At 38.0% G+C, this 25,781-nt stretch overlaps 1 protein-coding gene across 1 annotated transcript; it reads left to right on the top strand.

Moving 5' to 3' along the window:
- The first annotated feature begins 451 nt into the window (after window positions 1-451).
- LOC130013050 (uncharacterized) lies at window positions 452-11,659 on the top strand. The gene is made up of 3 exons (XM_056101454.1): window positions 452-573; window positions 7,256-7,351; window positions 9,389-11,659. Exons 2-3 carry the CDS (start codon window positions 7,294-7,296, stop codon window positions 10,675-10,677), a joined length of 1,347 nt encoding a protein of 448 aa, XP_055957429.1. The 5' UTR covers window positions 452-573; window positions 7,256-7,293; the 3' UTR covers window positions 10,678-11,659.
- The last annotated feature ends 14,122 nt before the right edge of the window (window positions 11,660-25,781 follow it).

Raw genomic sequence — 25,781 nt, 5'->3', positions numbered from 1 at the left:
TTTTTTGGTCAACACCGGGAGCGAAACCGCGAACCGCTAGGCTAACGAGCCAACGTCTTACTCACTTAGCCACCGTGGTTCCCGAAAGTCAAATCTACTTTAAAATAAAGTCATTATTATTATTATTATTATTATTATTATATTGTGCTAGCTTCCCACCGCATCTTAATAGTACAATATCATCAATTTATAAAAAATGAGAAAGTAATTTTATAGATAAAAAGGTAAAACGGATATGATACGTAAACATCATAAAAATAAACCTAGCAGGTGACAATATTTCGTCGTACATGACGTATAAATAAATTAAAAATATTTAACTTTTTTCGTCATATTTTTTTTTACAGAATTAAACTCTATGTGTTTTAGGCGCGGACTGTATAACTAAAATACGCCTATGTTTCACCAAAAATAAATTGAGAATTGGGTAAGGGTAAATGACGTGAAAAACGTGGATATAAATATATACGTCAAATGATATCCATACACTTGTTGGATCTGTGATATAACTGAGATATCGTCCGTCTACTGGGATGTATTAACCGTTAACACTACTTCCTTGCTATAACCACGGTTAGTATATCTTATAATATTAATAACTTGATTTAATATCCGGATCAAAGTTGATGAATTATAGGAGAAAGTGAGAGAGAGAGAGAGAGAGAGAGAGAGAGAGAGGGGGATGGTAACGTCCACTTGACACCAACATAGGTCATTTCGTTCGGGACTAGTATACTGTATGGATCAATTTTATTTCAATAATTCGTTTGCGCGTAGGGGTCTTTAGCAGTGGGAGGAAATCGGAGGACCCCGAGAAAACACTCCAGGTCGAACAGTTGATCCTACTCCTTGCTAACTAAATAGCAGGTTCCGGGGTCGACCTTGATGTTGGCCAAGGAGCGGAATGTGTGCCAGAGGGTTCCTAGTATGGCGTCGAAAGGGTTTCCCACTCTAGGGGCGGTGCGAGGGTTATCTCGGCCGGGCGCAAGATTGTTTGTTTTGTTTTTTTTTTAAAAAAAAACTTATTGTAAATGGTGGATTCTAGGGTATATACTGAAGTTTCTATCTTATACAGAAATTTAGCGTGTTGCAATCTTACCAATTCATGAAAAACGACGTAAATTCACGACTAAAAAGGGCCCCCAAAAATACGCGAGAACATTAACGTCTTTAGGGGCCCCGAGCCTAAAACACTCACAGACTCCCTCTCCATGCATCCCTGTTGTTGGGCGAGAAAGTTCCTCGAGAATTTCCAGACTGGTTCCCGCCTCTCAGTCATGCTGGTCTGGGGGTCGAGTCAGAAACATGGAGAGAAATGGGGTTTAACGTCCACTCGACACAAACTAGGTCATTTCGGGACTAACATATCGTTTAATTTTATTTCAATAATTCGCTTGCGCGTTGGGGTTTTTAGCAGTGGGAGGAAACCGGAGGACCCGGAGAATACCCACCAGGTTGGCCAGGCGATCCTACTCCTTGTCACGTACAACCGGGGATTCGAAACCACGCCAGTTGACTCAATGACAGGCGTTATGATACAGCGCGCACGTGCTAACCATTCGGCCATCCGACCCCCCGTCTAGTCAGAAACAGCGTCTAGAACGAAACTTGACAGGGGGACCTCGACGAAGAGTATGAGTATAAATTAGGAGAGAAATAGGGTTTACCGTCCACTCGACACAAATTAGGTCATTTCGGGACTAACATAGGGTTCAATTTTATTTTAATAATTCGCTCAAGCGTAGGGGATCTTTAGCAGTGGGAGGAAACCGAACCCTGCTCCTTGTTAAAACCGATTTCATTAGGATGAGACGAAAGCCCGAAGTCCGAGTAAAATCCCACAATATACAATTGCACACCTGACCATTTCAATATGTTAGTCTCAAGTTATGTCAAACTTAATTTCATATTGCTAGTGGTGACTTTTGACTCCGCCGCCATCTTCTGTGATTTGTGACCCTTGACCCAGCGACTATCTTCTACCCACTAGCTTCGACTTCGGAAATTCAGATTCAAACCATCCCTTCATTTGTCAATAATTTTAGACAGGTGTTGGTTAAGAGGTAGAGTATGCCACCACTATTTTGGGGAGTTTATTGCTAACATAATTTGTAAAATGTATCTACCGATATGAATACATGTGCAATGAAATGAATTTTTTTTTTGTCCTGTTTTCGGGCACCGACTGGGCTAATGAAGACGGCTACATGCCGTGCAGTATGCTATTGGGATATTTTGCCCGGCCAGCAGCACTGCGACCTTATATCGAATTCCAAATATCAAGGGATCTTTTACGTGCACTCGAATGTGTACACGGGACGTTGGGTTTTCGTCCCATCCAAACGACTATACGTCGACCCCTGACCCCGCACCGTATTAAAAAAAACTACATAAAATGAAATTGGGTTTAGTGTCCTACTGTTCTGCTCCGAATTGACTAATGAAGGCGGGCATACACCATATACTGTGCTATGGGGGAAACTTTGCCCAGACAGCAGCGCTACGGCCACGCTTACATCGTATTCCAACTGGCAAGGGATCTTTTACGTGCATGCCAATGTGTACACAGGACCACGGTTTTCTGTCCCATTCGAACGACTATACAGCTGTTTTTGTCAGGCCCCGCGTCCTGCACCACTGACAAGGGGATACCACGTAGGAAAGTCCCGATGACCCTTCTCTGCAAACACCGGGGGGCGAACGCAAGAACCCCCAGACTAGCGAGCCAACGGCTACCTCACTTAGCCACCGTGGCTCCACAAGAAACTACAAGTTGGATAGTAAATATACACGTTAGTCAAACTGTAATAAAACTGGGAACTGAATTATAATTTTATATGAATATTATAACAGAGAGAGAGAGAGAGAGAGAGAGAGAAGGACATTTTTGGACTAACACATGGTTTAATTTTATTTTAATATTTCGCTTGCGCGCAGGGGTCTTTAGCAGTGGGAGGAAACCGGAGGACCCGGAGAAAACCAACGAGGTTGAACAGGCGACCATACTCCTTGTCACGTACAACCGGGGAATCGAAACCACGACAGTTGACTAAATGGCAGACTTTATGATACAGCGCGCACACTCTAACCATTAGGCCATCCAACCCCCTGAATATAATAACAGCCTGACCTATAATAAAAACCTATCTGTTACGATACATGTTTATTTAAAACGGAATTAATTTCTTTTCTTATCAGGATTATAAACAGGATGTTGTGTAGATGTATCTATGACGCATCTAGAGTGTCAAGGTCGATTGTTGAACTATAAAATATATTTTTGCTTATGCTAGGTTCAATGGGGGGTTGGGATGGCCTAGTGGTCTAGAGTGTCACGCTTCGACCTCTAGTTGGCCGGTCACCTCTGGCTTGCGGCTGTGGTTTCGATCCCAGGTGTGAGCGTATGTGGCTTGGAGATAGGGGCGCCTTCTCAACCTCGTGGGTTTACTCCGGGTACTCCGGTTTCCTCCCACAGCAAAGACCCCTGCGCGTGCGCTAAGATCATTAAAATGAACTTGTCTGCGATATCACCTTCGGTGGAAGCGGACGTTAAACGCTAAGAACAACAATGCTAGGTTCACACTATCGCGATTTGCGCTACGATTGGAATCGTGGTTTTCATCGTAGAGGAGTAATCGTGGTGATCCTATCAGGTCTTAGTATATATTTAGTTCTATGGTGGTAGCAATCAAGCTGATCGTATCGAAACGTATCTCAATACCGTGGACTTAATACAGGGACAATCCTATCGTAACGCATCTCACGACTGTGGGAACCTAGTATTACATATCCATATTTGGCTAATTCTGTGTGTCAATAATGGGCGAAAATCTTATTTTTTTGTAAAATTTAATATACCGTCCTATTTTTCAACCAAAGAAAAATCAGGCACCATATCATGGAAATTGAAACCATATAAGCCTAAGGCCTTGCTAGCCGTTTTAATAATTTTCCTTTTGTTAAAGATACATTATGGGAGATTCGATAACGAGTTGGCAGTTTTCACTATAATAGCTAAAAACTAGATAATGTAAAGGCTGAAAATTTCATTCAAATTGATCCACTATGAACCGAGAACTAAGCGAATGAAATTTCGGTCTAGCCTCGATCATCATTACTAAAGTCAGTACGATAAACAGCATAGTCTCGATTATCCATTTAATCGTTAAATCGTGAAGGAAAGTTATGCAGTAAATCGGCTCATAATCCACTTCAGATCGCAGGCTAGCGATACCATCTAGAGTTTATTATGGTCTGGATAGGTTAATAAATGTCTAATAGTTTATATAATATTTAAGGCCTAAAGAAAGACCTGCAATAGACTGATTTAGCTCTTGCATAATGTATGTTTAAAATCTTTCACATCAGATAATGTTAGATTATTTATTTATTTTTAAAATCTATTTTATTTCTTTATTTATCATCTATTATCATCTGGATGACGTTATAGTTATCAAGCAATCCCTTCATTTCAAATCGTCCAACAAATTAATGAAATCTATCCAAAATGAAGTTTTATGTGAACTACGAGGACCTATGTTCAAAATTTATCCGACCACTTTATGCATCTGGACATTCGAGGACGGTCACTTTGGTCAATTAATAAAATAACCATGATTTCGTCAGTTCTACACTAATATACACCTTAGCAATACCGGTTGGCATTATGATGATTAAGATAGAGTTATTCTAAATAATATAGCCCCAAAAATATACCAGTTGACCAAAACGATTTTGTTTTTAGGACAGTAAGGTAAGATCTTTCAATCATCATTTTTTTGGTTGACATTTTTGAATTAGAACTGTTTTTTTAATGAGCTTGTCCGCCCTCGGCCAGTCTATTTCCCTTGTTTACATATTGTTAATCCGGGCACTTCCGTCATTATTTTCCGGTTGAAACATGGCGGCCGGTCTCCAGTGACGGCCCACGACGTTAACGTTACGTCAATGGGGTCACGTGACCACAATACACACATATCAATATATTCACCTCCGTGGTCCTAGTGGTCTAAAGTGTCGCGCATCGAGCTCTGGCTGACTGGACACCTCTGACGTGCGGTCGTGGTTTCGTTCCCTGTTATGAGCTTACGTGGCTTGGAGATAGGAGCGCGTTCTCAACCCGGTGGGTTTACTAAGGGTACTCGAGTTTCCTCCCACAGGAAAGACCCACGCGCATGCGCTAAGTATAATAAAATGACAACTTAACCGGCGGAACAGATATACATTATAATAATAATAATTAGTGTTTTATTTATAGATACAAAATATTCAATAGACATCAAAATCGAAACTATTTACAGAATTGCAGACATTGAAAATTGAAAGTAGCTTATGCAAATATTTTATTTATATGATATAAGTACTATTTTCAATTTTCATATCTTACATGTATATAATACTGATATTTTATAAACAATAATGATATAATGCATGTAACATAAAACATAATTAGTTAATAAAACTTCAAACGTCTTAAAGAAAGTGAATTTTGGATATATTTTGATAAAGACGAAAGGGTGTTAACACCATAATCAGCACATAACTGGCCAAATTTAAGACGATTAGGAGAGTCACACACAAAGAACAATTTTAATGGACTGCAGAAAATAAATGATTTTAAACAACAAAGTTGTGATCTATGTCAAAAAACATTTAACTAACTTTTAAATAAGAAATACACGAACATTTGTTTGTGTAAATACTCCACGGGTCCAGCTATATGGTTTTAACTGCGATAATTTATCTTCTCCACATTAAACAGCGGATTCTTTTTCCCACAGGTTTTTTTTTCAATCCGCTGCGATGGCATCAAACACCTGGACCGCCTGTTTTTATTATGACAAGATGACCTGCCCACTTTTTTCACGACAGCGATGTTAAAACTGTGTTTTAAAGTGACTTTTAGATACACAAAAACGTTTTATTATTTAGTGTTTTTACCTATTTTCTATATATTACTCATTCAGATGTAAATAACTGAATTAAATTAAATCATATCTAATGTATTGGACGTTAAATTGTAATAAACAACAACATACGATTAGGAGAGAGAGAGAGAGAGAGAGAGAGAGAATATTATTGTGATAAGTTTGGTCCAATATTTTATGAATGACAGAACGTCTCCAATAATACCCGCTAGAGCGTGCTGGCTTGATTGAGATCGACATGTCTTTTTTTTTTTAATTCATAGATTTATTTTTGTAAACTTTTTATTCTGCCAATCTGATTATAATACAGATCTATATTTTTTTTCGTTTTTTTTTTTTTTATACTTTCGATGGCCTCTACTACTTGAAGATCTGACCTGTTGTAGCTATAGGTCACGTCAGAGGTCATACGAGCGGCTTTTGACCCTATGACGTCAGACATTTGATCAACCAATCAACATTGATGTTTCTAGTGGATTACCCACAGTTCCGTCACACGCCAGATCCGGGTATAGTAAAGACAAATAAAACAAAATTTTGAACTATAAAAAACGAAACGAAATAGGATCTGTGTTTGAATCAGATTGGTATCCTGTTTGATTTTGATTTAAAAACATATTTACGAAGAATAGCGGGTTTCTGGGTTATTCCGGAGAGTCAATTCTAAGAGAAATATCTTAAGTTCATAACTGCAACAACGTGATGTCCAAGATTGGAGAGATACAACAATATACACGCCAATCATACCTAGACTATTAGTGGGGGGGTTGGATGGCTGAATGGTTAGCGTGCGCGCGCTGTATCATAAAGTCTGTCATTGAGTCGACTGGCGTGGTTTCGAATCCCCGGTTGTACGTGGCAAGGAGTAGGGTCGCCTGTCCAACCTCGTGGGTTTTCTCCGGGTCCTCCGGTTTCCTTCCACTGCTAAAGACCCCTACGCGCAAGCGAGCGAATTATGTAAATAAAATTAAACCATATGTTAGTCCCGAAATGACCTAGTTTGTGTCGAGTGGACGTTAAACCCCATTTCTCTCTCTCTCCCTAGACTATTAGTGACCAAAGCAAAGAATGTCTAGCAAGGATAGTGTTGTTACACCTTTGTTGTTGTAAGCTTGTGGGCTAGCTTTTATCTTCGATCGGCTATGCTACAACACATGAAAACTTGCCTCAACCTAAGCTCTTCCGAGCTCCCAGCCTCTAGGGCGGCTGATATGGGAACCAACTGTAAGATCTATCTATCGTGTCGGACGGATGTCTGGGAAATGTAATCCGTTATTTAGAAAACGTAACACTCACTTTACAATACCCTCCTGTCGATTATTTTTCAGGTTAAAGATCAAGACTACTGCCAACTGTTACAAGTAAAATGGTCAATACGAAATTAATTTTAGTTGTGGTGATGATTTCCATGGTCGCGTCTGCACGTACGTAATATCATATTGTTGTTGTTATTTTTATTGTGGTTAGGAGAAAGGAGGCATGTGAAGGATACTTCCTGTTAAAGTCCCGAAGCTACGTTTTATATCGCCCCCTTAGATCTTCCAGAGTCTATGCAGACAATTTCAACTGAGTTCCAATGAAAGTTGAAATAAAATGGGGTTTAACGCCCTACTCTTCTGCACCAAGGAAACTAATACAGAGGGTCATACATACACCACACAAAAGGCTATAAGTGAGATTTCCGCCATCACTTCAGTGACTTTTAACTGTCAAGGGATATTTCAAGCGCACGTCACAACGAATTTTCCTCGCAAGGACCCCCGGCCTGCACCACTGGCCAAACGAAACAAGGCTGGAAATCCAGAGGAACTTGTTCGGATAACGTCAGTTAAATTGTTAGCCGCCAATCACCTACCCCGACTCTTTCTTTCTCCCCGGAATATCCGACATTCTGCGTGACTTAAGTTTCCTTCCCATTAGTAAGTGCAGGAGGACCGCACCACACGGGGGGGGGGGGGGGGTCGGATCTTAAAGTCTGTCATTGAGTCTACTGGCGTGATTTCGAATCCCCGGTTGTACGTGACAAGGAGTAGGGTCGCCTGTCCAACCTCGTTAGTTTTCACCGGGTCCCCCGGTTTCCTCCCACTTCTAAAGACCCCTACGCGCAAGCGAATTATTGAAATAAAAATTGAACCATGTGTTAGTCCCGAAATGACCTAGTTTGTGTCGAGTGAACGTTAAACCCCATTTCTCTCTCTCTCTCTCTTTCTCCGCACCACACGCAAAACAAAAATCGACAAGATAAACCTGCGGACAAATATCAAATCAAGTGAATGGATCCGGGGGCTAGCCGTAAGCGTCCACTGCGCTATACAGTCCCGGGCCTGTGGTGACACAGACTTCACTCGAATTTGAAAAAAAAAGACGTAACACTAACAGAAATAATGCGACCAATCTTGACAGTGGTCGTCTCCTCAATGGCGATAGACTGCCAGTTGACGTCAAACAGTACACGCTTACCACTGTCATTATTATCCCATCTGTTCGCAGTCGGAGCAGAATCATTGGACATGTCGTTTCATTTCATTTCCCATCTATTCGAAGCGTTTTGAGTCGGGACGTACACTGTTAAAACTAATTTGATTTATGTTCGATGCCGGTGGGGTTGGGGCGAACATTGTTCAATCTAATTCATTTATGTTTGAGGCGGGTGGGGTTGGGATGTACATTGTTAAATCTAATTCATTTATGATGGAGGAGGTTGGGAGGGGATGGGGTGTAGAGTGTTAACCAAAATGCATGTATGTTGGAGGAGGCTGGGAGGTTGGGGTCGAGATGCCGCTCGTTAAACCTAAATCAGTCATGTTTGAGGAGACTGGGGTAGTGTGGGTTGGTGTGGGGCTGTGGTAGTGTTGGATGGGACTGGGGCTGGGGTAGTGTGGGTGCGGCTGGAGGAAGTATGGGTTGGCATGGGGCTGGGGTAGTGTTAGATGGGACTGGGACTGGGTTAGTGTGGGATGGGGTTGGGGTTGGCGTTGGGCTGGGGATTATGTGAGTTGGGGTGGGGCTGGGGTAGTGTGGGATGGGGCTGGTGTAATGTGGTATGGCGTGGGGCTGGGGCTGTGGTAGTGTTGGATGGGACTGGGGCTGGGGTAGTGTGGGTGCGGCTGGGGGAAGTATGGGTTGGCATGGGGCTGGGGTAGTGTTAGATGGGACTGGGACTGGGTTAGTGTGGGATGGGGTTGGGTTTTGGCGTTGGGCTGGGGATTATGTGAGTTGGAGTGGGGCTGGGGTAGTGTGGGATGGGGCTGGTGTAATGTGGTATGGCGTGGGGCTGGGGATTGTGTGCGTTGGCATGGGGGTATATCACGTTAAACCTTGGAGAAGCGGGAACAGTGTGTGGGTGGGGAGGGTGCAAAACTTGTTAAACCTCCCAGTTCATTTATGTTTGTGGGGGCTATGAGAGACTTTGGTAGGGGTTGAGCCGTAGCACCTAATTCATTAATGTTTTTGTTTTGTAGCTGGATGGTTTGATGACTACGTCGATTCACACAGAGAACGGAATTATAGTTACGACGATGATTATAGAAGTTCTGATTACGACAATGATTACAAAAGGGGAGATTACGACTATGACTATTATTATGATTATAAAAGTAGTGATCATGACGATAGTTATGATAAGGATTATGACGATTATTATAATGATGGTAGGACCGGTGGAGACCACCGTGCGCTTATCGGCGGAAACAACCGTGCGCCAAGCGGCGGAACCAACCGTGCGCCTATCGGCTTAAACAACCGTGCGCCTATCGGCGGAAACAATCGTGCGCCTATCGGCGGAAACAACCGTACGCCAATCGGCGGAAACAACCGTGCGCCTATCGGCGGAAACAATCGTGCGCCAAGCGGCGGAAGCAACCGTGCGCCTATTGGCTTAAACAACCGTGCGCCTATCGGCGGAAACAATCGTGCGCCTATCGGCGGAAACAACCGTACGCCAATCGGCGGAAACAACCGTACGCCAATCGGCTTAAACAACCGTGCGCCTATCGGCGTAAACAACCGTGCGCCTATCGGCGTAAACAACCGTGCGCCTATGGGCGGAAACAATCGTGCGCCTATCGGCGGAAACAACCGTGCGCCTATCGGCGTAAACAACCGTGCGCCTATCGGCGTAAACAACCGTGCGCCTATCGGCGTAAACAATCGTGCGCCTATCGGCGGAAACAACCGTGTGCCTATCGGCGGAAACAACCGTGCGCTTATCGGCGGAAACAACCGTGCGCTTATCGGCGGAAACAACCGTGCGCTTATCGGCGGGGATCACCGTGCGCTTATCGGCGGAAACAACCGTGCGCTTATCGGCAGAGGCAACCGTGCGCTTATCGGCGGAGACCACCGTGTGCTTATCGGCGAACACAACCGTGCGCGTATCGGCGGAAACAACCGTGCGCTTATCGGCGGAAACAACCGCGCGCTTATCGGCGGAGACAACCATGCGCTTATCGGCGGAGGCAACCTTGCTCTTATCGGTGGAGGCAACGATGCGCTTTTCGGTGGAGGAGCCAGTGCTATGATTGGCGGAGACAACCTTGCGCTTATCGGTGGAGACAACCTTGCGCTTCTCGGCGGAGACAACCTTGCGCTTCTCGGCGGAGACAACCTTGCGCTTCTCGGCGGAGACAACGATGCGCTTATCGGCGGAGGAGTCAGTGCTATTATTGGTGGAGATGATAACATTTGGAATGACTGGGCTTTGTGGAATTGGTGGAGCGCTCTGAATACGGGCGTGCCACAGGTCGTGTGACCTTAGACTTGATATGTTTCCTCATTAAGTAATTTAATGTGATAGGAACCGGACTTTACGTTTTATTTACGATAGACCAACGATCTCAGAAATGATCCTCCGAAAGTAAATAAACAAAATCACGCCAGGGGTTATTCGTTTCCCATTCCGCTAAAAGTTGGAGCAAGAGATACAGGCACATTTAGATATTGACTAATAACTTTTAATTATAGCTTAAATATGTATCATTAAATTTTTATAAAATCCGATTTCGTTTCCACGTGGCGAGTGAACTTGATGTTATCGATTCGAGTTCGTCCAGATAGCATTTTTCCCACGTGGTGAGTGAACAATTCCTATTCGTCCATTGTATTTTGATTACTAGGCCATGATGAGACTACCATACATTTATATTTAATTACTATGATCATGTGTGCAATTCCGGCGTGTGTGCGTGTGGGTGTATGTATGGGGTGGGTGGGGGCAGACAAACAATGTAATGGATGACTAGCAAAACAGATATTGTCATCGTTTACAACATCGTCAACACTTGGTATGTTGTGAAAGGCGTTGTATCGACAATGGTGATACAGTTGTTGTTGGTCGGACATGAAAGAGGATCAAGAAGCTCTACCGACAATGGTGATACAGTTGTTGTTGGTCAGAAGCTGAGAAAGACTAAACATCAGAAAACGAAAGATCAACAAGACAAGAATGGCGGAATGTTGTTCCCAAGTGTAAAGACAGATTAAAAATTGATCCAGGACACATAATCCGATATAGATTGAAATGAAATAAATGTGCTTTAACATCCTATTGTTCTGATCCGACTGGACTAATCAAGACGGGAATACGCCTTACAGTGTGCGTTAGGAGCAATTTTGCCCCGACAGCAGCTATAGTAGTGTGCATGAAGTGTGTTGTTGACAATTATAGTTTTTACCATTTTTCTGTCATTTAGACTTTTGCATGTTGTGATATTAAAATTATAATTTACATAAAATGTGTTATATTTACTATATTTTTTTAAAAAAAAAAAAAACTCACCTGTTAATGTCATCGTGGGTCAAAACGATTTTTGTTTACTTCTCAAGTTAATGTGGTCGTGCATTGTGTCCATCTTTGTAAAATCCCCAAATTTGTGTGAACGTCCATTGTCATCACTGATATCCTTTGGTCCATCTGCAATGTTTTCATTTAAATGTGAAGCGATGCTTCAGTTGGTCACTAAGACTCCTATAGCTATTCATTTTGTTTGGTTATCAATCGTGCAGTTGTCTCCCCCTGTTTATGTTCTGACATACAGAATCCTGTAAACGCGAAACAAGACAGCAGATTGATTGTTTATTACGGTATGAGAGAGAGAGAGGGTGTGTGAGAGAGAGAGAGAGAGAGAGAGAGGGAGAGAGAGAGGGGGGTAACGTTAACTCGACACAAACTATGTCATTTCGGGACTAACATATGGTTCAATTTTATTTCAATAATTCGCTTGCGCGTAGGGGTCTTTAGCAGTGGGAGGAAACCGGAGGACCCACAGAAAACCCACGAGGTTGAACAGGTGACCTTACTCCTTATCACGTACAACCGAGGAATCGAAACCACGCCACTTGACTCAATGACAGGCCTTATGATGCAACGAGCACGCGCAAACCATTCGGCCATTTAACCCGCCACGGCATATGAACGAACCCCTTGGAACGTTATGTGTGTTTTTTTTATAATCCGGTACTTGCTCTCAGTGGTTTTAAGACTTGCAGTAAGAAAACCTCTATCATACAGTATTTAGATTTCGTTGTTTTAACAACAAACTTATATGACGGTTGCTTATTTACGAGTAATCTTTATCGGAAAGAACAATATTGTCTTCATCATGAAATGATGTTTAATGTCTTATTTGCTGCACTAATGTCTTATTTGCTGGGCTAACTAACGAAGACGGGGCTAATAATAAAGATCGACAGACGCCATACAGTGGGCTATGGGCACGATTTTGTCTGGACAGCAGCGTTTCATCAACAGTCAAGAGTTCGTTCACCTACACGCCAAAGTGTACGCGGGACTTCCCTTTTTCCATACCTTTCGGATGACTAGATAATGTTCATTGTCAGACTTTCCGTTCTTTTTTTATAAGAGATATTTTATTCACTATAAGTGAATGGGAGATTGGGAAACAGGCAAAATGCCTATGTCAGACCCTTATGCCTATTTACAATACCAATTATATACTAATAATAAAAAGCAGTATATACAATATATACAACCCTTACTTAGTTGAGTACACCTAAAGTATCATAGTATGTAATAATAATAATAATTTAAGATGGTTTAGTTAAATTGAAATCACCAGAATTCATTTACAATCACTGGAATTCACTTCTAAAATCACCGATTCCTTGCAGTGTTCCGTAAGACATGGAGGGGAAGTGCAGATATTGGTATGGTTGTAGGCTGGACATTAAACGACACAAGATTATTAAAGAAGCCCTAGACTGTACTATTTGTTAGGCCCCTCACAATCCCTAACCAGAGGAAGATTAAGTCGGAGGATGGCGACGAATGGTTAAGAATAATTTGGATAAGTAAAGCTTATGGCAGTGACAATGTTATTCTACACCAATACCGGAGGCCCCCAATCTGATTATAACACAGATCCTATTTCGTTTCGGTTTTTCTAGTTAAAAATTTTGTTTTACTGTCTTTACTACACTAGGATCTGGAAGAGTTGTTATCATGGACGTGCTTTGAATAGTGTGATGCACTAGCTAATGAAACAGCCTGTTACAGCGAGCTTTGGACGTGTTTTGTACAAAACTGTGGAAAATCCACTAGTAACATCAATGCCGATTGGTTAATCAAATTCTGATGTCATAGGGTCAAAAGCCGCCCGTGACCTGACGCGACCTATCGCTACATGTAGTGTAGGCCATCGAAAGTATAAAAAAACGAAATGAAAAATAGATCTGTTTTCTTTGTTTTATTTGTTTCGTTTGAATTTGATTTATCTGTTTAGTTTTTGATTGTTTAATTTTTGTTAATGAAGCTGATTCTTTTAAACTTCGTTTTTTATTTTTGAACTCTACTTGGTGTAGGTGTTCATCAGGTAATACCTCGACTGAGTTCAATATAGAGATTAGCCGGTTGATTTGTTGGATATAAACCTTTGAATAATAGCGCCTAACAGGCAGCTGTGTTTAATTATGTTCTCCTGATTTTGATTGTTTTTGTGTGTTTGAAGTATATGTTTGTGATATTCGCTTAGAAACACTTCACGTGTAATGAAGCGCTATATAAATCGAACAATAATAATAATAATAATATAATTTAACTGTAAAGATTATTAATTAGGTTGTCGGAGACATATAGGCCGTAGAGTAGAGTTTTGCTGTTCTTATACCCATCAGTTAATATAGAAATGGTTTCTCGACGAAAAGTGTTGAAGTTTGGACAGTGTAAAAGATGGTGTTCTGACAAGGGAAACCCAATTTGAATAGCCACGTTGAATACCCACGTTAAATACACACAAAATGGCCGTTAGCCGCGATGAATAACCCCTTGTGTAATACTATCTACAGCAAAGGGATGTTAGGTAATATAATCTGTCTTTCATTCCCCGCTTGTATGTGGCAACGAGTAAGGTAAGTTCCGAAATGTCATAGTTTCTGTCGAGTGGACGTTAAACTCCATTATCTAAAGTTTAACAACAACCTGGCCGGCAAGAATTAAAACGGGCACTGCTAGTTAGAGACCCCTTTCATATAACTGAACAAGCGGTTGTCATGCAAGATACGCCCACATTCTTCAAGAGATGGACAGAAAACAAGCTAAAAGCGATGATTTGTCGTACAATCAGGGGCCATAATCCAGTAAGTTACGGTCTGGTATGCGCGACTATAAAAAAAAACATGATCTTTAGGAATTAAACAAATATTTTAAGCTTCATTAAAATCGTATAAAATTGCGATATCTTGAGTGTCCAACACCTTGCTATAACATACTTTTACACTATTTGCTTACGAGGAGTGAAATTCGAACTCAACTGCCATTAAGGTGTAACGGTGATATATTTGAACGGTTTTTAAATTCGGATAAAAATTGTGACCTCTAGAGACCACGGGCTACAAAGGGGATTTTTCTTACAATCGGGGGTCATAATTCGGAGAATGAGAAATGGGGTTTAACGTCCACTCGACACAAACTAGGTTATTTCGGAACTAACATATGGTAGTAATTTTATTTCAATAATTTGCTTGTGCGTAGGGGTTTTTAGCAGTGGAAGGAAACCGGAGGACCCGGAGAAAACCCACGAGGTTGGACAGGCGACCCCACACCTTGTCACGTACAACCGGGGATTCGAAACACGCCAGTTGACTCAATGACAGGCCGTATGATACAGCGCGCGCGTGCTAACCATTCGGCCACCCATCATAATTCGTGACGTTACGGTCCGATATGTGCGAATTTCGAATAGAACCTAGATCTTTGGGATAAATTGTAAGTTTCATCAAAATCAAATAAAAATTATGACCTCTACAGGGTTCACAAGCTAAAAACACGATTTTTCGTACAATCAGATGCCAAAATTCAGGAAGTTACGGTCCGATATGCGTTAATATCGAAAGGAACCGAGGTCTTTGGCTTATAAACCTATAGCAAAATCGGATAAAAATTATGACCTCGAGTGGGTCCACAAACACATTGTTAACGGATGGGAGAGAAAGAAATGGAGTTTAATGTTTACTCGACACAAACTAGTTCATTTCGGGACTAACATATGGTTCAATTTTATTTCAATAATTCGCTTGCGCGTAGGGGTCTTTAGCAGTGGGGGAACCCGGAGGACCCTGATAAAACCCACGAAATGAAATGGGGTTTAACGTCCTTCTGTTTTGACCCCCTAAAATCCACGAGGTTGGACAGGCGACCCTACTCTTTGTCACGTACAACCGGGAAATCGAAACCACGCCAGTTGACTCAATAACTGATCTTATGATACAGCGCGCACGTGCTGACCATTCGGGAATCCAAGTCCCCCGTTGACGGATGGACGACAATATAAGTACAGAATAAAATGTGGGCGTATAAAAACAATTATTGATAAAAACAAGTTGATAACAACAATTACTGACAACATTTAAAAATATGCCCATCTTTATTGGCTGTATGTAGCAAAGTTAAGTCACCACGACGATCGGTGAGTTTTTTCGGGGTACTAGCTTAACGGCTACTTAAAAAGGCGCCCATATCCATAGAAATATATAAATAGACTAGAATGGCCGTCACGTGACCCGCGACATGTAAATACGACCGCCATCTTTGTGCATTGATTCTGTTGACGTCGCGCGCGGTGAACTCAATGAATCCAGCTTCGTTTCACTTGAAAGAAAGAAGGGTCGTAAAACAAGTCATTGCCATACATCATACTCACAGGTTTTGTTCTACCGGTTTGTAAAACTTAATATATATCTTCATTCTTCAATTTTCTGGAATGACTCTCGAAGCGAAGCAGTTTATAGGCGTTGTAGGCCTACTGGCAGCCACGATGAAACATAACATATTACGTTACGTATTCCATGTCTGCATGTCCAAATGAACTTATTATTTTCATCTACAAATTAAAATCACTGGATGGATGGGCCATGATTTTGGCATTTTATTTTTGAATTTATGGAATCTCGATGATCGACAAAGCACACAAATAATATGCTAGTCCGTCCAGCAAAAAGATAGGCGTACAGGCCTAGGCAGGCTCAAGTTACGTACGAAAGAATGTTTTCAAACCAGGCCGTCATTTAGGCCTATACTGCATTTTAATGGTACCGGTAGGTAAGTTATTTCCTTTTGTGTATTAAAATATTTCTTCAGTCCCTTTTTTATACAGGCGCCCGTAGTTTATTATTCTGAGAGACTATATAAGAATCAAGGGTAGGTCAACCTACCTTTCCTCGGTTCTTTTTCAATGTAGCTACGAGAATATCATAGGCAATAGCTAAAATTTATTTAGTAAAAACGTTGAGATATGGGCCTATTGATGTGTTGAGAGATGAAGTTTGTTATCTATTTTTCAATGATGATGTAGATTTTCGCATCAGCTACGTTTACAACAAGCACTGCTCCGCCCCCCAACATTCCAGCATGGAGCTTGGGCTATTAATAAGCGGACAAATAATACCTCACCTGTTATATTTATCCATTCAAATCTGACCTTCTCAGCTATGAAGCAGTGATAAAATAAAAACAACATCATACCTTTACCAGTTTGGATTGAAGAGGCTCCATAGGCCTACCTCCCCCTTTCTTTTTTTTTTTTTTTTTTTCTTTTTTTTTTGGTTAAAAAAACTGGTTAAATTTATTTTTAGTATGATGAATATGATGATGAAATCAATGAAGTAATGGGAAACAATTGATAAGTATTCAACATCTAAATATTAAAGTAGGCCTACAGTAAAGGTAAATACAAATATTATATTTATAATGCAGAAATATTCTCGAAAAATTTAAACTTGCAACCATAACCATGTGACAAAACTATATTTTAATATTTGAAATCTTGTCTGAGATTTCTTAAATATGTAACCATAACAACAACACATGCCCAAATGAAAATGTGAGCATATAAAAAGTCAAAAATTAATGCTTACACAAATATTCAAATAGTTTTCAAGTTGATTCGAACAGATTTTTGTTTTTATTTTCTTTTTCAATACTGTCATTTAAAAACAATATAAATAAATCTCATTGTCTTCTATGTTGTATGTAATAATAATAATTCAGTGAAATCAATTGAAATTAGCCATCAGTGAGACTGGTGTCCCTGCCGAAATCCAAAAAATAAGTAGATGACACATATTGATTAATTGCACATATCTTTTTTAAAAGTTTTGAGCAATCAAAGTGATTATCTATACTTAGACTATAAGCAGGAAATGTTCACAATCAAACTCAGTTAAGGTTTTGAAGTTCCTGGTAGTAAAACTATACATTAATTTTCATCACTCTCCGTTAGAATCAAAGTTATCTTGTCCCAAAGCATCAACCAATGAAATTACCTAGCTCTGCTTAGCTTTAGTAGAAAATGTTAAAGATGCATTATGGGAGGTTAGATAGAAGCTGGTAGTTCTCACTAGATAATGTAATGGCAATTTGCTAAAAATTTCAGTCAAATTGATTCAATCTGAACCAAGTATTTAGCGATTGAAATTTCGGCCTAGCCTCGATCATCATTACTAAAGTCTGTACGATAAAAAAAACATAGTCTCAATTATCCATTTCATGATTAAATAATAAATGAAAGGTGAGCAGAAAATTGGATCCTAATCCAGTAAATATTGCAGGCTAATGATGATATCGAGAGTTGATTATGGTCTGGATAAGTTAATTAATTTCTAATTAAGAATTGAGATAACACTTCAGGCCTAAAGAAAGACCTGCAATGGGCAGATTTAACTCTTGCATAATGTATGTTTAATCATTGAACTCGTCACCTAATGAACATCTACATCAAGTTTAAACATTCCACCTCAATTAAATTGCTTATCGCTACATACCCTGAGCAGAAAATGCTCATTATCGAACTTAGTCAAGCTATTGATGTAATGAAACTATACACCAAGTTTCATAACTCTGAGTACTATCCCTGAATAAGAACTAAAGTTATCATGTCCCAAATCATCAACCAATCAAAATGCTTATCTCTGCTTACCCTAAGCCTAAAATGCTCATCTTCGAACTCCATCAAGGTATTCACCTAATAAACACTGACACCAAGTTTGAACATTCTAGCTCAATTAGAAGGAGGGTTATTGTGTCCCAAAATTGATCATTTTAGTTAAATCAAATAGTATACAAATAATGAATAATATTTTAAACATAAAATAAGCATTTGATGTGACTACTATTAGAAAGACATGACACATAATATATAATACAGATTTATGTTGTGACATGTCAACCTTATTGTCCCATAAACAGAATACTCTTAGTTAGCTTTTGGCGAACACTTTTGGCTTTTAATTTTATTTTGTGTAGTCTGACAATGTGATATTGCCGTAATTTAAAAAATATTCCTACAACAAGTCTTACTAAATCATAGAAATGGTTATCTATGCCTGAATGCGTATCATCTATGTGTGAATTTAACTCAAGAACATCTACCCCCCCAACTTCTTCTAACACGGCAGCCTGCAATTTTAACATTGTACAACTATGAGCTGGTGTATTTATTGACGACATACATCTTAACAATTTCTCAGCTACAGTAATAATTTTAACTAATCCATCTGATGGTTTAAGTAAACCGCCATTATCTTTAATGGTAATAAGAAAATGGGTATTATTATATTTAGTCACTGGGTTTACAATAACAGATCGGCAAATATCACACTTTAATTGTGGTAGTGCCTTCCTAACAACATATCCAGAAATATATACAAGAACATTATCAACTAATAAACTCTGTTTTACATTTAGATTATTATAATTATCAACATTTTCAACATCTAAAGGCATATGATAATCATCATCATTCCTGGAAACCGTGGATGGGACATATGTAGAAGTGGAAGCTTGAATGATTGCTGTGTCGTCCATTCCTACTACATTGCCACTGGATCCACTTGTACTTGTTCCAGCGCGTCATATAAGGCGTCTAAATGCAGCCTTAAACTGAATAACAGTGGGGTTATTATTCCAGCCACCTACAAAGAAAAGTTAAAAACTTGATTATACAACAAATAAATGGTTATTATCTTTCAAGAGCACTAATTAATTTTGTTTTATTGCATTTCAGGTGTGTGTTTTTCAATATGCCACTTCTTAAATTTCATTGTTGATGACATTCAAGCAGGATTTCAGGAAGAGCTGTATCGTGTAAAACCATAAAATTCAGAGGACAGTTACCCTCATTGCCATTGGATACCTCCTTTTTACTAGCTGGAATCTCAATAAATTTCCACTTTTGGCTACAATACATGTATGTTGTATGTTTTAATCAAGAATATAATGATTACAATAATATCAAAGACTTGTCTTATTTTTTATATATTTAGCAAACACAACAGGGCTACATTTAAATTTGTTTATTCAAATAAATGTTTGTGGATTTGATATTTGCCCATATATATTTTATAAAAATCTTACCAATTCTACGTACAGCATTGAAAAATAGTTCCAAGTGATCTTGGCTAAATTTATATGTCAGTAGATATTTGAGTGGGTGCACATCAGTATAAAAGAGATCTGAAGACAAACCAAGGATGCTGTCTATATTTATGACCATTCCCATAAATCCTGTTTTCCTGAAATTTGCAGCATTTAAAGAGATTATTAATGATTGTTAATGATTCCTATTTTCAGTTATAAGTTTGTGTAAAAGATCAACTTGAATAAAATATTTTCATTTAATATATTTTATGCCAAGGCAGAAATATGCCAATATACGTAAGCTTATAAATTGATGACTTCATTAAAGATAATAATGATTACCCATTATAATAACATAACCAAACATTCAATGAAGCTATATGTTTATGTAGTAAAAAGGAAAAACAGAAATTAAATACAACTCTTTAACAAAACTGTTAAACAAAATAAATATCTTTTAATTACTAATAATTACAGTTTATGTTCAGAATTAATGGATACATTTAGTGAAATAGATATGTAAACTTTTTTATTTTGTTATGTGTTGTATTCGGTACATATCTTAAAAGTGAACCACCAGGAATGACAAGAAAATTTACTTTGATACAAGTAACATCATTAGAGTATAATGTCCCATTGTTTCATTGTACTGTCTGTTCTATACGATAGTGTCACAGCTAATTCCTTTTTTTGCAGGAACATCTAATTCCTTATTTGGTGCCGTGACGAAGGATAGTCACGGCGTAACCCTACCTGTAGTGTCACAAAACCAGTTGTACTATTAATATAATATATATAAATGATGTTCACTAATTAATAACTCCTGTAATAATCATGCATTTAAAAATAAACAATTCATAGATCAGGTAATAATATTCAACAAGGTTTAACTCCAAATAAAATCTAAAACCAACATCATAATTAGTATCACCTTCGACTACTCGACACTAATATTCTATCAGCAGTTCTTAGAGACAGCAAATAAGACTTTGTTTCAATAAGAAATTCCATAATATACTGAATATTATGTGGTGTAAGAGGTTTCTTATAACCTTTTCCATAAGGTGAACGGCTATTCAAAATGTCAAATAGTCTATCAATTACCTGAAATGAACGAGTTATATTGTTTTGGAGTCTGTGTCATGTGCGCGCCTTAACTGTGTATCAGACTATTTATGCTAAGTAATAAAGTTCCATATAATATTTAGGATAGGATAATAAAATGTTTGTTTTTTTACTATTTTACCTCAATAAATTCTATAGTTGGTTCACATAGATGAAAACCCTGCACCCCAAGTTCTTCAGCCGTTTCTAATGCTCGGGCAACAGAACTAGACAATGTCTGCACTGCAAGTGATACCTGAGGAAAAAAGATTATGAATTTACAATCTAATAATTAAAACCTATGTTTAAGTATTGGTTAATATTACTTATTAAATTGTGGACTGAAAAATATTGGCTGGATTAGATTCCTATATGCCGCTAACGGCCGTTGATAATTAAATCAATAAAAGTGGATAATCGAGACTAAGCTGTTTATATTAATGATTTTAGTAATGATGACAGAGACTATGCCAAAATTTCACCCGCTTCTTTCTCGGCTCATAGTGGATCAATTTGACTGAAATTTTCAGCAAATTACCTTTACACTATCTAGTTTTTAACTATTATAGCGAGAACTGCCATCTCGTTATCTTATCTCCCATAATGTATCTTTAAAGTATACATTTTTCTTTAAGTCTAGAAGGATAGAGCTTTAATTTAGAATAGTGTTTATGGTACATTTGCAAACATTGTAGATTTGTGCAAGTTCTAATATTTCACTAGTTTATAGCAAATAAAATGATTCTCTAATATTTCAAGGTCTTTGGCAAATTGCATAATAAAAATATTTTTTTCTCACTACTGACTAAAAACTTACTTTCATTATTTGTTGTTTAAAGGCTAAATGATTAGCTGAAAGCCTGTTGCCTAAGCGGAGTCCTATCTCTTCTTGAACTTCATTGAGTTGCCTAATGTGGTCCCATTTTATGGCACCCTTAGCAGACATGAGTGTTCCATAGGCCTCTAGTGCATTTCGGATTAATTTAACCATATGACAGGCATCCATTACAACCCATATTCTGTGTTTAATTCCCGGCAATTGAAAAAATGGTTTGGGATTGTGCTGATGGTATTCAAAATTACATCCCAACAAATGACACATACTGATGTTGGATGCATGTCCATCCATTGTGACTGAGTGGATGACAAAACCACACTCCGACAGCTTCTCGATACATCCCACAAGAAGCCCAGCTTGCACTTCTGCCTGTAATCCTTTACTTAAATAATATGCCACAGGAGCTTTCCATTTAGATTTGATTCCAACTAACATAAAAACTAGAGCCTCTTTGGCTTCATCTGTTTCATCAATCCCAGTCCCCAAGTCAACAAACCCATCTAGCTTACCAGCGTGACTGTCATAAGTGACCTGTTTTCGAATAGCCATTGCATCTAGCATTAAGCTGCAACTGAAATAAAGTATACATACTTTGAATTAATAATACTTTCAAGTTAAAGTAAAATTACATAAAATTAAAGTTATATTTTAAAAAGTTGACATCCAAAACACACACATTAAAGTGAAATTATCTATAAAAATCTTGATGAATTTAACACTGATGGCTGAATATGAAATGAATGAAAAATGGATGATAATGAATATGAAAATGAGTTCCTGGCTGGTTTCGAACCTGCATCTTCCTATAACACTGTTCAAGGATGTATTGCTATTATACTACAGAAACTTTGCAAATAACAATCAGAATCATCCCTTCGAATTGACATTTCATTCCTGTAGCCACCAAAGTTAAAGAAAAATCTTCATTAAATAATTGTTGCAAATGACTTATAATTCCAGCTCGTATGTTTTACCCTATAACCCAACTTAAAACCAAATTTGTTAATATTACTGATGTTTTGATAAGAATGAAGTATGTATGAGATAACTTACCACTGATACATGCAACAATTCTAATGAATGATAAATATATATGAGAATTCATAAATGGTTTAAGCTATATTTATAAATGACATTACAATTGATACACACAAGGAAATATGTGATATACAGATTTTTATGACAATAATGAAAGTTTATGCATGAGGTAGAACAGGTACTGTTTTTTTAGTGCAAACAAATATTTATGTAAATAGATGTCTATTTATATTTATGTGTTTGTGAGGTATCTCAATATCTGATTTAAAATCAAACCTTAATTTCACACATGGAAACTTGTTACAAGAATATCTAATCCAAAATTACTTACTGTGTGTATTCATCAGGGTTTTCATCTTTTTTGGTAATTAGTGTGTTGATCATACAGGTTGATATACCTGGTTCTGCCTCTATGTTTTCTAACCATCTGAAATTGCACATATACATGTATGTTTAAACATGTAACATTTCTGTGAATTCTAAAATGCCTTGATTGCCATTTTTAATTTCTTTATATTTTGTCTATGAAGATTTTATCAGAATCAAGAAAATTAAAAAATATTTTTAACATACCTCCTTAACGAACGCCCTGCAGGAAGGGGCAATACTGTTCTTAGGAATTCATATGCTTTTGGGGAGTATAGATGAAGAGTTAGACTAAAATTTCTCTGTTCTTCTGTATACTCTCCATGTGGTTTATTAAATAAATCTAATGGTATATCTGTAATAGATTTTTAATGAAATTTATCTATGATATTACTTCTCATTGAAATTCTCACAAATAGATTTAGGTAGTAGTACTCGGTTTCATTGACACCTCTTAGTTACATGTACATGACTGGGTGTTATTATTTTGAATGTTCTCGGTTACTTTTGATATTGGCATGTATCGGACTGTAACTTCATGGATTATCACGTTTTTAGCTTGTGAACACTGTAGAGGTCAAAATTTTTATCCGATTAAACTTGAAATGTATGCTTATAATCCAAAGATCTCGGTTCTTTTCGATATTCGGGCATATCGGAATGTAATTTCCTGAATTATGGCCCTTGATTGTAGGAAAAATCACCTCCTTTTTAGCTTGTTCTCTATCCATCTCTCGAAAATATGGGTGTATCCTGTCTGGCAGCTACTGGTTGTTTTATGGATCAGTTTTGTCCTTAATAACTCATTTCAATTTTGTTTTGTACAGTTTTTGTGTGCCTCTATCAACCTGGTTAAAACACAGATCCTATTTCGTTTCGTTTTTATAGTTCAAAATTTCATTTTACTTGTCTTTACTACACTAGGATCTGGAAGAGTTGTTATTTAACTCGTGTTCTGAATGGTGTCAGGGATAAGTCAATGAAACGGTCTGTTACGGTGAGCTTTAGGCGTGTTTTGCACGGAACTGTGGGTAATCCACTAGTAACATCAATGCTGATTGGTTAATCAAATGTCTGATGTCATAGGGTCAAAGGTCGGTCTTTTGAACCCTGACATGACTTACGGATATAACTTGTCAGATCTTCATGTAGTGTAGTCCATCGAAAGTATAAAAAAATGAAACGAAATATAGATCTGTATTTTAATCAGATTGTGCCTCTACTAAATGTTAGTTTTTGAAATTTTTAATTGTAGTAGTTTAAACAAGAAACTGATTTAATTTTTGTTTAACTTACTCATTGATTTTTATTATTTGTTTGGAAAAGCTAATAAGTACCTTGATAAGCTGCAAGCTTGGTTTCCAGTTCAGCATTAATTAAATTCTGGTTTTTCAGCTTCTCTAAGTGAAGTCTACACGTTGCCTTTGCTCTGCCCTCTCGGATAGTAGCATTTCTAGCTTTCTTCTGTAGATCCTCAACTCTTGTTTCGAGATATACAATTTTATTTTTGACCATATCAAAATCCAGAGCATACGAATGATCCTAACATTTGAAAAACAGATATATTATCAGATATAATGTATGACATAGTAAAAATCACACTAAAACTACCTTAAACTTTAAAAAATATTGATGGTTGGATAAAATATATTTTCTGTCATGGACTTTATGTGGTAAGATTGGATAGAAGTAACTGAACTAATAAATTAATATTTCACATAACCTACATTGATACTTGCATTGTAAGACCTTTGACATGTCAATTTAAATACTGTGAAGTGTCGATTATTAATTTCTTAGCATTTCTAGCCCTTGCTAAAAAAAATACTGATTCACTATGTTGTATATACAGCAAATATTTCAGTGTTAAGATTTGTCTGCAAATAACCACTGCCAGAGTAATTTATAGGACCTGGGAAATGAGAAAAGCCTGTCAGATGACGATTTGGAATAAATAAAAAAATAGGATTACCTTAAACACAAGTATACTTTTCATGGCCTTTAAGCACTTAAGGTACAAATTGCACCTTAATTTTTAAGAAGGTATTCAATTAAGGAAGAGTTAAGGAAGAAACCCTCAACATTAATTAAGGAAACTTCCTGAAATCAGTACCCCAGAATTAAATTGATAAATTATGGTTGAAAATACAATGTTTACATATGAAGACCTTGTACAGTTATATGTATGGTACTGTAACCGGTTTATTATTATTAAATCTAAAGAAAGTAACGCAACATGGCCCTGCTCCCTGGTATAAATATGTAATACTGTATGAAAATTTAAGTTTTAGATATATTTCTTCGATAATGTTAAAATATACATTTACCTTCTTGTGGTACAAATTGTCTGAACTTGATATACATGTACTTATTGGTTCAAAATGTGGTTCTACATCTTCAAGTTTCGCTCTTTTTGAGTTATTGCTTTGTCGTTCACCAAAAGAAATTGTCTGAAATTAAAAAAGTGATCAAGATATATAATTGATCAAAAGAATACAAACACAAGAAAAGAATACAAAATGTGAAATCATCTTGTAGTAACAAACTTATTCTTGTCCCATATTTTTGATACTAAAAAAAAGACAAAATTGATTCAGGGTCAAAACAGAGATGAGATATTGATGAATTTAACACTGATGGC

The sequence above is a fragment of the Patella vulgata genome, chromosome 5 (genome assembly GCF_932274485.2).
Source record: "Patella vulgata chromosome 5, xgPatVulg1.2, whole genome shotgun sequence".
In the NCBI taxonomy this organism is placed as follows: domain Eukaryota; kingdom Metazoa; phylum Mollusca; class Gastropoda; family Patellidae; genus Patella; species Patella vulgata.
The sequence above is the reverse complement of the archived record's forward strand: the minus strand, read 5'-3'. Positions and strand labels throughout refer to the sequence as shown.